The 13,725-nt window shown below is 45.3% G+C and overlaps 1 protein-coding gene across 2 annotated transcripts in view; it reads right to left on the bottom strand.

Annotated features, from left to right (window-relative positions):
• CRLF3 (cytokine receptor like factor 3) overlaps positions 1-13,373 on the bottom strand; it is a 39,499-nt gene extending 26,126 nt beyond the window's left edge. The window contains exon 1 of one of the 2 annotated variants that reach the window (XM_058170222.1): positions 13,228-13,373. In XM_058170222.1, coding sequence (XP_058026205.1) covers positions 13,228-13,344 — 117 coding nt within the window. In that variant the 5' untranslated portion in view covers positions 13,345-13,373. Of the gene's footprint in view, positions 1-13,126 lie in introns of both variants that reach the window. The other variant, XM_058170223.1, reaches the window with a different exon arrangement.
• Positions 13,374-13,725: the final 352 nt, after the last annotated feature.

The following is a 13,725-nucleotide window of genomic DNA, read 5'->3' as shown; positions in this document are numbered from 1 at the left end:
ATCGTTCCTGACTCTAGGGGGGGTGCTCATCTCCGTTTCAAAGCCAAAGAGCCAGCACTGTCCGAAGACGTCTCCATGGTCATGTGGCCGGCATGACTAAACACCAAAGGTGCACGGAACACCGTTTCTTCCCACCAAAGGTGGTCCCTATTTTTCTACTTGCATTTTTTATGTGTTTTCAAACTGCTAGGTTGGCGGAAAGATCTGGATTATATGAATGTAACTCTTCACGCTGTGGTGGATAAATAGAGCATCACATAACAAAAGCTATAGTGGTATGGCCATGCATGACAATAGCATTCTATAGGAGTAGGAGGGAAAAGTATAGCTAGGTTTCCTTTCTCTCTAATTGCTATCAATCCCTGTCCCATTGCTGCAAAACATCAGCAGAAGACTTTAGAGTAGGAAGAAGTTGTGATTGGAGCAAGTATGAGGATGCAGGAATTAGTTGCAATGAACTGGACTACAATGCAGAAATAGGGCTAAAGTTAATGGAGGAAGAACAACCAAAGTTATGCTAGCAACTGATCAGGATCTTATTGATCTACAACATTATCATCCAAAAACACATGTATGTATTCAGGTACATATTCTTCATAGGGGGCATGGTGGTTTGTAGGTTAAGACACTGGTCTTGTCAACCAGAAGGCCAGCAGTTCGAGACCTGAGGGCCGCACAAAAGGGTGAGCTGCCGTTACTTGCCGCCACTCTTGCCAACCTAGCAGTTCAAAAGCATGCAAGTGTAAGTAGATGAATAGATACCACTTCAGTGGGAAGGTAACAACATCCCGTCTGCCTTGGTGTGTAGTCATGCCGGCCACATGACCACGGAAGCGTTTTTGGACAAAGGAAACGAAGGTGAGCACCGCCCCCTAGAGTTGGACATAACTGGGCCGGGGAAACCTTTACCTTTAGTGCTACTCTTCACAAATGACAAGATAATGATTAAGAACAGGACCATGGCACCATGGAAGAAACTCTTTGTAAGTAGCCAGAATTGAGACAGGTCACATTTATAAACATTCTACCGTCCTCAAATTCACTCAGATTTTTCACCTTCTGCTTACTGCAAGTAATTACAAAATTTAAAAAAAGGTCCTAACATGTCACACAATTGATTAAAACTATTCTTAATTAATAATGGAGGCTAAATGGGAAGTACGAGTGGGTTTTTTGTGTTTTTGCATTTAATGCTAAGACAAAATATATGTGCAGTCTTTAAACTGAAAATCCAGAATTTCAACTATCCTTAACCCCAACCTAGATCAATCCGTTGGTAAAATTATAGAAGATAAAAATCCTATGACTCAAGACTGACTCCTGGCGATTTCATAAATGCATCCATCCAATTTTCTACAGCAGTACAGATATTATTTGTTTCCAATGTCCTCTCTGATTTAATTTAACCTTCTGGTCTATCTATAGCCTTGAAATTCCTCAGTGGTTTTCCATCCAAGTATAAACCAGTCTGATAGAAAATATGATACTCTAATTTTTTTCTGTAGACTGATTTGCTCAAATTGGAAGGATATGCTCACACCAGAGATGGTATTCAGCAGGTTCTGACCAGTTCTAGATAACCGGTAGCGGAAATTTTGAGTTGTTCAGAGAACCGGCAAATACCACCTCTGACTGGCCTCAGAGTGGGGTAGGAATGGAGATTTTGCAATATCCTTCCCCTAGGAGTGGGGAGGGAATGGGGATTTTACAGTATCCTTTCCCTGCCACACCCACCAAGTCATGTCCACCAAGACATGCCACACCCACCAAGCCACGCCCACAGAACTGGTAGTAAAAAAATCTGAATCCAACCATTGGCTCACACCATACTTCAAAATGTAAATAGAGCCTTATTATTGAAATGTAGACATGGATATATAGATACTTCTCAACTTATGACCACAACTGAGCCCAAAATTTCTGTTGCTAAGCAAGACAGTTGTTAAGTGAATTTTGCCCCATTTTACAACCTTTTTTGCCACAATTGTTAAGTGCATTGCTGCTGTTATTCAGCTAGTAACACGTTGTTAAGTGAATCTGGCTTCCCCATTGACATTGCTTGTCAGAAGGTCGCTAAAGGTGATCACATGATTCTGGGGACACTGCAGCTGTCATAAATATGACTCAGTTGCCAGATGGGGGATGCCAAAAAGGTTAAGACTATCTGCAGGCACAGTATCATTCTAATACTGATCTTGAAATAATAGTAAGTGTCCTTCTATAACGTTCTATAGCACAAAACAGAATGGGCTCATTAGCCAGGGATGAGACTTATTGAAATTCATTTAGTAAATCAGCCTTCCCCAGTCTGGCATCCTCAATATGTACCGGGGCTACAACTGTCAGCAAGCATGGCCAAATTAAGGCAAAACTAAGCCAATTTTTTTTTTTTACTAAGAAGTTGACACTGTCTTTCCTTCCCCTTTAGAAAAATCACCATGGAAGCACATAGCAATAATGAAGTTATATGAAAAAACGGATCGTATCATTGCCCTCTTGTAGATCAGAACATCTTTATATATCACTGAACACAAACTTTCTGTTTTACTCACCGTACAGATCACAAAGGCTATCAGACGTGCAATCTGCACTGAAGTTCATGCTACAACACTACTTACTACACAGACTACGAGAAGCCCTGTTGATACGCTGGGTCGGTTCAGTCAGTGCATTTTGCATTTTGAAAAAGTATGATGGGTGCAACCACAAAATGAGCGTAGTGGAGAAGTGGGGCACAACTAATCATAAAATGGTTGCTGTTGGAAATGGTGAAGCCAACCAGAAATATTCCACTTGTTAACCTCTGCTCTGCATACAGAAAAACCAGGCATAGAGAGAAAGGAGGGAAAAAATCCATCTGGTTCACATATTTACTTACTGTTATTGTTAAAATCTGAACTATGATGGGGAAACTCAGATTCAAGTCCACCCAAACTATGGAAGTTTTTGCTCCAATCTTTTCTATTAGACCAACCTTATTGGTTGTTGTAGGCTACCTATTAGAATAGAATTTTATTGGCCAAGTGTGATTGGACACACAAGGAATTTGTCTTGGTGCATATGCTCTCAGTGTACATAAAAGAAAAGATACGTTCATCAAGGTACAACATTTATTAAGGGATAAGGAAGATACCCATACACACTATCCGAGTTTCTGGAGAAATGGGCAGGATACAGATCTAACAAAATAATATTTATAGCATATAAATAAATTAAAACAACATGTAATTAAAAGAAATGTAAATCTTGCACTTTAGACATTTGAAGTGTGTATGTGAGGGAGGGAGGGAGGGAGGGAGGGGGGATTGATTCCCAGAAAACTGATATGCAATTTAGCCTTTTAATGGAATACAAACTAAATATGAGTCAGCAATATGATGCACTTATTTTTTTTTTAAAAAAAGCATTTAGTAGTCCTAGAAGCACTGGTTGAGGAAATAATAATTCTACTATATTCAATGTTAATTAGGCTGCATTTAGAACACTGGGCACAACATTTAAGGACAGCGAGAGCTTGAATGCATTCAAATTAAAGCCATCAGGATGCTGAGTATCTAGAAAAGCTCTAAGGGAAACAATGGAAATAGCTAAATATATTTATTTCATAAAATGAGCAGATGATGGGGGAATATTGTAGCAATTTATAAGTATCTGAAGGGCATCACAGAAGACAGAGCTGAGTAAAAAAAAAAAACCTGTGGGTAAAACTTATAGGAAAGTAGATTCCAGTTCCCTCAAAGATGAAGTAGATCAACCTATTTTCCAAAGCAGCCAAAGGCAAGAGAAGAAACAACAGATGGAAACTAATCTAAGAGAAATCCAAGCTGGGCCCTTCCAACTCTGAAGACCTCCATGGTCTATTCTATCCTCTTCCCTCTTCCATTCCATTCCATTATAAATTCTTTAGGGTGGGGGGAACCTAACAGTAAGAACCATAGGCAGGACAGATTACCCAAAGAGCTGATTAAGTCTGTTTCATTGGAGAGAATTAAGATAAAACTGAACAGCTATGACAATGATACTCAGAAGCATCAGTGACATTGGAGATACTTTAGGTAGCAGAACATTGGACTAGGCTAATTTTGAGACTCTTCCAACTCCATCATGCAGAGCCGGAGAGAAGAAAATGCTCATTTCTCTTGAGATACCAGCCACCCTTTAGCTACTTCTCTTCCCTCTCCAAATAGGCAGACATCCATTGTGCTATATGAAATAATCCTTCCACCTGGTCTTCATAAGAACTGTAAGTAACCCATCTACCTGGTCTTCATAAGAACTGTAAGTAACCCATCTACCTGGTCTTCATAAGAACTGTAAGTAACCCATCTACCTGGTCTTCATAAGAACTGTAAGTAACCCATCTACCTGGTCTTCATAAGAACCCATCTATCTGGTCTTCATAGAATAGAATAGAATAGAATAGAATAGAATAGAATAGAATAGAATAGAATAGAATAGAATAGAATAGAATAGAATAGAATTTTATTGGCCAAGTGTGATTGGACACACAAGGAATTTGTCTTGGTGCATATGCTCTCAGTGTACATAAAAGAAAAGATACGTTCATCAAGGTACAACATTTACAACACAATTGATGGACAATATATCAATATAAATCATAAGGATTGCCAGCAACAAGTTAATAATAATAATAATAATAATATTTTAATTTATAGACCGCCCTTCTCCCGAAGGACTCAGGGCGGTGAACAGCCAGTTAAAATACAGGAAAACAGACAATATTAAAAACAACCCTTAAAAAACTCATTCAATTGGCCAAAACTAAAACACAGTTACACCCTATAAATTATTAAAAATTTAAAACCCCAATTAATCAAATTAAAAAAAAATTTTTTTAAAAAATCAAGCCAATCCAGCGAGACGGAACAAATAGGTTTTAAGTTCGCGGCGAAAGGTCCTAAGGTCAGACAATTGTCGGAGTCCAGGGGGAAGCTCGTTCCACAGGGTAGGAGCCCCCACAGAGAAGGCCTTCCTTCTGGGGGCCGCCAGTCGACATTGTTTGGCTGACAGCACCCTAAGGAGTCCCTCTCTGTGAGAACGCACTGGGAGATTGAAGCCGGCAGAAGACGGTCCCGTAAATATTCCGGTCCTAAGCCATGGAGCGCTTTAAAGGTCGTCACCAAAACCTTGAAGAGCACCCGGAAGACCACAGGTAGCCAGTGCAGTCTGCGGAGGATAGGTGTTACATGGGAGCTACGTGCTGCTCTCTCAATAACCCACGCAGCCGCATTCTGGACTAACTGGAGCCTCCGGATGCTCTTCAAGGGGAGCCCCATGTAGAGAGCATTGCAGTAGTCCAAGCGAGATGTAACGAGAGCATGAGTGACCGTGCATAGGACATCCCGGTCCAGGAAGGGACGCAACTGGCAGATCAGGCGAACCTGATAAAAAGCTCTCCTGGAGACGGTCGTCAAATGGTCTTCAAAAGACAACCGTCCATCCAGAAGCACGCCCAAGTTGCGCACCTTCTCCATCGGGGCCAATGACTCGCCCCCGACGGACAGCCGCATCTGCAGCTGACTGTACCAGGGTGCCGGCATCCACAGCCACTCCGTCTTGGAGGGATTAAGCTTGAGCCTGTTCCTCCCCATCCAGACCCGTACGGCTTCCAAACACCGGGACAGCACTTCGATAGCTTCGTCGGGGTGGCCTGGGGTGGAAAAGTACAGCTGAGTGTCATCAGCGTACAGCTGGTATCTCACCCCAAAACCACTGATGATCTCACCCAGCGGCTTCATATAGATGTTGAACAGGAGAGGCAAGAGGATCGATCCCTGCGGCACCCCACACAGGAGGCACTTCGGGGTCGATCTCTGCCCCCCTGTCAACACCGTCTGCGTCTGGTCAGAGAGGTAGGAGGAGAACCACCGATAAACGGTGCCTCCCACTCCCAACCCCTCTAGCCAGCGCAGCAGGATACCATGGTCGATGGTATCAAAAGCCGCTGAGAGATCTAATACTTGGTTCCGTCCCAGGCGCCTGATGGACCCTGAGAGGTTCCTGACGGAGCTTGGGCCATTCCCTGAGGATCTGGCCCGCGGCACGACTGACGAACTAGTCGCGGCCTGGGAACAGGCCGCGGCTGGGGCCCTGGACCGTGTCGCGCCTTTGCGGCCTCTGACCCGGCGCAGATCTCGTCCGGCCCCTTGGTTCTCTGAGGGGCTGAGGGAGATGAAACGCCGGAGAAGACGCCTAGAGAGCACTTGGAGGTCCAGTCGTTCCGAAGCTGATCGGACACTAGTTAGGTCCTATTCTAGGACCTACCTGGTGGCAATGAGGGAGGCGAGGCGCCCTACGCCCACCCTCATTGCGCCGGCAGATAACCGCCCGGCCGCCCTGTTTGGTGACCCGCCTCCTTCATCAGGAGGTGCGGGATGACCCTTGCAGGACGTGCCGAGGAGTTTAGTGGTTATCTATACGATAAAATCGCTCAGCTCCGGACGGTCTGGACCGAAATTGGGATGATCCAAGCGAGAGAGAGGAGACACGTCTTGTTGAACCGGTTTGGGATGAGTTTGACCCTGTGGCTCCCGAGGACGTGGACAGGTTGTTGGGGAGGCTTCACGCCACGACATGTTTACTGGACCCGTGTCCTTCCTGGCTGGTACTGGCCACTCAGGAGGTGACACGAGGCTGGCTCCAGAGGATTATCAACGCTTCTTTGTTGGAAGGGGTTTTCCCTGCCGCCTTGAAAGAGGCGGTGGTGAGACCCCTCCTCAAGAAGCCCTCCCTGGACCCAGCTATTTTGGGTAACTATCGTCCAGTCTCCAACCTTCGCCTGCGAAGGTTGTAGAGAGTGCTGTGGCGTGACAGCTACCCCAATACCTGGATGAAGCCGTCTATCTAGACCCGTTCCAGTCCGGCTTTCGATCCGGATACAGCACGGAAACAGCTTTGGTCACATTGGTGGATGATCTCTGGCGGGCCAGGGACAGGGGGTACTCCTCTGCCCTGGTCCTATTAGATCTCTCAGCGGCTTTTGATACCATCGACCATGGTATCTTGCTGCGCCGGTTGGGGGGATTGGGAGTGGGAGGCACCGTGTATCGGTGGTTCTCCTCCTATCTCTCCGACCGTCGCAGACGGTGTTGACAGGGGGCAGAGGTCGGCCGCGAGGTGCCTCACTTGTGGGGTCCCGCAGGGTCGATTCTCTCGCCTGCTGTTCAACATCTATATGAAGCCGCTGGGTGAGATCATCAGTGGCTTCGGGTGAGATACCAACAGTACGCTGATGACACCCAGCTGTATTTTTCCACCCCGGCCACCCCAATGAAGTTGTTGAAGTGCTGTCCCGGTGTTTGGAAGCCGTCACGGGTCTGGATGGGGAGAAACAGGCTCAAGCTTAATCCTCCAAGACGGAGTGGCTGTGGATGCCGGCATCCCGATTCAGTCAACTGCAGCCGCGTTGACTGTTGGAGGCGAGTTATTGGCCCCAAAGGATAGGGTGCGCAACTTAGGTGTCCTCCTGGATGACCGGCTGTCGCTTGAAGATCATTTGACGGCCGTCTCAGGATGGCCTTCCACCAGGTCCGCCTGGTTCGCAGTTGCGCCTTCCTTGATCGGGATGCCTTGTGCACAGTCACTCACGCTCGTTACCTCTCGCTTGGATTATTGTAATGCTCTCACATGGGCTCTTGAAGTGCACTCGAGGCTTCAGTTAGTCCAGAATGCAGCTGCGCTGGTGATAGAGGGAGCTCGTAGCTCCCACGTAACACCGTTCCTGCGCAGATTGCACTGGCTACCTGTGGCCTTCCGAGTGCACTTTAAGGTGTTGGTTACGACCTTTAAAGCGCTCCATGGCTTAGGGCCTGGGTACTTACGGGACCGCCTGCTGTTACCATATGCCTCCCACCGACCTGCACGCCTCACAGAGAGGGACTTCTCAGGGTGCCGTCCGCCAAACAATGTCGGCTGGCGGCCCCAGAGGAAGGGCCTTCTCTGTGGGGCTCCACACTTTGGAACGAGCTTCCCCCAGGCTTACGTCAAATACCTGACCTTCGGACATTCCGCCGCGAACTGAAGACATACCTTTTTATTCGCGCGGGGCTGGCCTAAATTTTAAATTTTATATTTTATATTTTAAATTTTAAATTTTAAATTACATAAATTTTATCGATTTTAAATTTTCTACTAATTTTAAATGGGGTTTGGTTTTATAAATTTTAAGGTTCTAGGCTAATTATAATAAGTTTTTTAATTCGTATTTTAAATTGTATATTGTGGTGTTTTGTATTTTATTGTTGCCTGTACACCGCCCTGAGTCCTTCGGGAGAAGGGCGGTATAAAAATCAAATAAATAAATAAAATAAATAAATAAATAATAGGACCAGGGTAGAGGAGTAACCCTTATCCCTGGCCCTCCAGAGATCATCCACCAACGCGACCAAAGCCGTCTCAGTACTGTAACCAGGTTGGAAGCCGGACTGGAACGGGTCTAGATAGACAGTTTCATCCAGATACTGAGGTAGCTGACATGCCACCGCACTCTCTACAACCTTCGCCATGAAGCGAAGATTGGAGACTGGACGGTAATTACCTAAAACAGCTGGGTCCAGGGAAGGCTTCTTGAGGAGAGGTCTCACCACCGCCTCTTTCAAGGCAGCGGGAAAGACTCCCTCCCGCAAAGAAGCATTTGTAATCCCCTGGAGCCAGCCTCGTGTCACCTCCTGTGTGGCCAGCACCAACCAGGAGGGACACGGGTCCAGTAAACATGTGGTGGCATTCAACCTTCCCAGCAGCCTGTCCATGTCCTCGGGAGTCACAGGATCAAAGCTATCCCAAACAGCCTCAACAAGACGGGCCTCGGAACCCTCGCCTGGATCTATCCAATTTTGATCCAATCTGTCCCGAAGCTGAACGATTTTGTCGTATAGATAACCGTTAAACTCCTCGGCACGCCCTAGTAATGGGTCCCCCCGCCCCTCCTGTTGAAGGAGGGAGCGGGTCACCCGAAACAGGGCAGCCGGGCGGTTAGGTAGGTCCTACTATAGGACCTAACTAGTGTCCGGTCAGCCTCGGAGCGGCTGGATCTCCAGACACTCTCTAGGCGTTTCATCTCCCTCAGCTCCTCGGAAAACCAAGGAGCTGGTTAAGATCGGCGCCGGGTCAGAGACCGCAAAGGCACGACACGGTCCAAAGCTCCAGCCGCAGCCCGTTCCCAGGCCACGACTAGTTCTTCAGTCGTGCCGTGGGCCAGATTCTCAGGAAACGGCCCAAGCTCCGTCAGGAACCTCTCAGGGTCCATCAGGCGCCTGGGACGGAACCAACGTATTGGTCCGTCTCCCTGCGGTGGTGGGTGGCGGTCAGAAAGTCTAGACAAAGGAGGGAATGATCTGACCATGACAAAGGTTCAACAACTAAATCCCTTAAAATCAGATCATTCAACCACTGGCCAAAGATAAAAATCAAATCTAGGGTGCCACCCCCGACGTGGGTAGGGCGGTCAACTAATTGAGTCAGGTCCATGGCCATCATGGAAGCCATGAACTCCCGAGCCGCCGAAGAAGCCATGCCAGTTATAGTCATACAGTTATAAGTGGAAAGAGATTGGTGATGGGAACTATGAAATGATTAATAGTAGTGCAGATTCAGTAAATAGTCTGACAGTGTTGATGGAATTATTTGTTTAGCAGAGTGATGGCCTTTGGGAAAAAACTGTTCTTGTGTCTAGTTGTTCTGGTGTGCAGTGCTCTACAGCGTCGTTTTGAGGGTAGGAGTTGAAACAGTTTATGTCCAGGATGCGAGTGATCTGCAAGTAACCCATCTACCTGGTCTTCATAAGAACCCATCTATCTGGTCTTCATAAGAACTGTAAGTAACCCATCTACCTGGTCTTCATAAGAACCCATCTATCTGGTCTTCATAAGAACTGTAAGTAACCCATCTACCTGGTCTTCATAAGAACCCATCTATCTGGTCTTCATAAGAACTGTAAGTAACCCATCTACCTGGTCTTCATAAGAACTGTAAGAACTGTAAATATGGGTGTCTGGGCACAATGTTTCCCTCCTACCTCCGTATATAATTTTTAATGTTATTTAGTTGGTAATATCAAAATATGGAGACTGGCATCTTACATGGATATTTGATCAAAAAACGAAGTAAACAGATTTTAGTATTATACAAATTTTCATGGTTTAAAACCAAACATAGAATGACACAAGAATATAGGATACCCCTTGACTGTTTAATGAATGTCTTAAATAATGTGTAAGGAATGTTTGTGATTAAAGCTATCTTGGCTAGGAATATGAATATGTATGTAGTTCTGAACATGACTATGCCATATTATTATTGACTGAGAACTTGAATGATTACTGCAAATGTTAAATTCATGGGTCATAGAGTCAGATCTGTCATATATGAATCTCAGCATTAATACTGAAGAAGTTTGTGTTTGACTGTGAAAACAGAATGAACTACTTGCAAGTTATAGACAGTGTTAAAAAATACACTCAAAAATATACAAAAACATACAAAGGCAAAAATCAGTCCAGGTTTCTGTATGGAAACATGGAAATTTTGGTAGAAAGGCAGTGGTACGTATGTGGTCTGTTCCACAGCTTAAATGTTAAAGAAGCAAAAGTGGCTTTTATATGTTTCTCTGAGTTCTGTTTTATGGCAGGGAGAATTGGTTATCAGGATAAACATACAAGTAAACTGGAAGCAGTGAGATGGCTTTCTTAACATGTCTGCCCTAAAACAAGAAGTAGGGGTAAGACTGAATGAAAGGGTGCTGAATGAATGTAGATTGAATATCATATGACAAAGCACCTTAAGATGTTTCATCAGACAAAAGGAATGAAAATCAAATTGTAAAACAATATTTTTTTAAAAAATTTGAATTTATATCCCGCCCTTCTCCGAAGACTCAGGGCGGCTTACAATGTGTTAAGCAATAGTCTTCATCCATTTGTATATTATATACATAGTCAACTTATTGCCCCCAACAATCTGGGTCCTCATTTTACCTACCTTATAAAGGATGGAAGGCTGAGTCAACCTTGGGCCTGGTGGGACTTGAACTTGCAGTAATTGCAAGCAGCTGTGTTAATAACAGACAGACTTAGTCCGTTGAGCCACCAGAGGCCCTATATATGAAGGAAATGAAAACTTGTGAGTAAGGGAGAGACTGAGAAACTCTCGACTGATGTGAGCACTTTCAAAAACTTTAAAAATATGTTGCCTGATGTTTGTGTACCTATACATAAAGTGAAAGTATTCATACAGTATTTTGTAATACGAGTTAATCCTAATAAAGAAATCATCCTAACAGAAATCTATAGAAATTTTAATCAATTTGCATTTTTCCCTTCATAAACGGCATCAATCATACCTGGAAATAACACTGCAATAAAAATCAATATACAGGCAGTCCTTAATACTACACAATTGAGCCCAAAATTTCCATTCAAGTCGATTGTTAAGTGGGGGTTGCCCCATTTCACGATCTTTCTTGCCATAGTTGTTAAGTGAATTAGCACAGTTAAATTAGCAACATGGTTGTTAAGTGAATCTGGCTTCTTCATTGACTTTGCTTGTCAGAAGGTTGCATAAAGTGATAATATGACCCCAGGACACTGTAACCCTCATAAACGGTCACTCATGCCCTCGTCACTTCCCGCCTGGACTACTGTAACACTCTCTACATGGGGCTCCCCTTGAAGAGCACCCGGAGGCTCCAACTGGTCCAGAATGCAGCTGCGCGGGTAATAGAGGGAGCGACTCGAAGCTCCCATGTAACACCTCTCCTGCGCAAGCTGCGCTGGCTTCCAGTGGTCTTTCGGGTGCAATTCAAGGTACTGGTTACCACCTTTAAAGCGCTCCATGGCATAGGACCGGGTTATTTACGGGACCGCCTGCTGCCACCAATAGCCTCCCAACGACATGTGCGCTCCCATAGGGAGGGCCTCCTCAGGGTGCCGTCAGTCAAACAATGTCGACTGGCGACGCCCAGGGGGAGGGCCTTCTCCGTGGGGGCTCCTGCCCTCTGGAATGAGCTGCGTCCAGGGATACGCCAACTCCCCGACCTCCGGACCTTTTGACACGAGCTGAAAACCTTCTTGTTTTATCGTGCAGAGCTGGCCTAACGTATTTTAAAGTTTGGTTTTTAATATGGTTTTATTACTCTTTTATCTTTCGGCCTAATTGAATTTAGATTTTAAATTATTTCTTAAGTTTCGTAATCTTATTTTTATTTAGCTGTAAACCGCCCTGAGTCCTTCGGGAGAAGGGCGGTATATAAATCTAACAAATAAATAAATAAATAAATAAAAATAAATATGAGCCAGTTGCCAAGAGTCCAAATTTGGATCATGTGACTGGAAATGCTGTAACTGTAGTTAAGTGTGAAAAACTATCATAAGTCACCTTTTTCAGTGCCATTGTAACTAAACAGTCACCAAACAAATGGTTTTAAGTCGAAGGCTACCTGTATAAGTAATTTATTTCAAAATATAAAAACAAAATGTAAACTAACTAGAGGGAACAATACTGGAGTACTGGAGCTAATATTATCCTTCCACATCATTCGTTCTGCAATGCTCCTCCTCACAAACTTACCTAAAAGGCTTCCAATCCTTGCAAGTTTCAGCCCACAAATAAAAATCGAGGGTATATTTTGCCATTTTAGAGATGAGGAGTCGGAAATTGAGAGCCAAGAGTTCCTTTTGGTGCTATTTATTTCTTGCCAGCATCATAGCAATACTTCATCTATTATGAAATAACCCTTCTAAATTCTCAGCCCACTTCTTTTGGACCCCAAGCATGCTTCAAATTGTTAACAGACGGCACTCCAACTTTCTGGGATTATATTGAATTTCCCTTCAGGCTGGAAGCAGCCACTACTACTGTACAGGGCGAAAAGAAGCAATACTTAGGCTCCCAAGGAAAGTTCTCCCTGCGAACTAGCCCGTAAGAAGGGGAACTGCAGGGGCAAGGCAAACGACGCTTTATATAGGGTGAACGCCGAGCCATTCCGGCGATCTTTTTGCAGGAGGGAGTCTACAGCTCGAGTAATATGCCGCAGCGCTTTGCAAAACTCAAACCAGGGAGCCCGCTATTTCCAGCTCAAAAGGAGACCAAGGCATTGCAACGAAGAGCGTACATTCCTCAGGCTCCCCCGCACATCCGCTCTCCACACACCCATCGCCGCAAGACAAAGCTCTCCAGGCGGGCGCCGGCTGCATCGAGCCCCGGCATCGTTACCTGCTGGCGAGCCAGGTGCAGCCCTTTGAGGCGTTGCTGCAGCTCCCGGCGGTAGGTACGCGCCGCCTCGATGCTCTCGTGCGCTTCCTGCAACAACGCCTCCGTCTCCGGCTCCATTTCCCCCCCCCACCCCAGATGAGAACCCACCCGCCCGTCGGCAGCGAGAGCAGCAGGCCCTCCGCTCAGCCAAGCCCACTATTGGCAGTAGCTTCACAACTGGAAGCGAAGGACATCCGGGGATTTCAGCCGTGCAAGAGACAGGAACAGGGGCGGAGTCTCCGAGGTTCTCCGCTCCTGCTGTGAAGCCCGTATTTTAATATTTTTATTTTCGGAACGATCACCGATTCCAGTTGCCCGACTCTGAAGAATGAATGAAGATTATAAATCCGGAGCTGTTTTCTTGACTGGTTTTAACCGAAGCGACGTGGTTAATTACAGCAAAAAGGACTTTTTTTAAAAAAAAAAAACAACACCCAAATTATGGTAGATGGGCAGATA

Source organism: Ahaetulla prasina, chromosome 2 (genome assembly GCF_028640845.1).
Source record: "Ahaetulla prasina isolate Xishuangbanna chromosome 2, ASM2864084v1, whole genome shotgun sequence".
Classification (NCBI taxonomy): domain Eukaryota; kingdom Metazoa; phylum Chordata; class Lepidosauria; order Squamata; family Colubridae; genus Ahaetulla; species Ahaetulla prasina.
The sequence above is the reverse complement of the archived record's forward strand: the minus strand, read 5'-3'. Positions and strand labels throughout refer to the sequence as shown.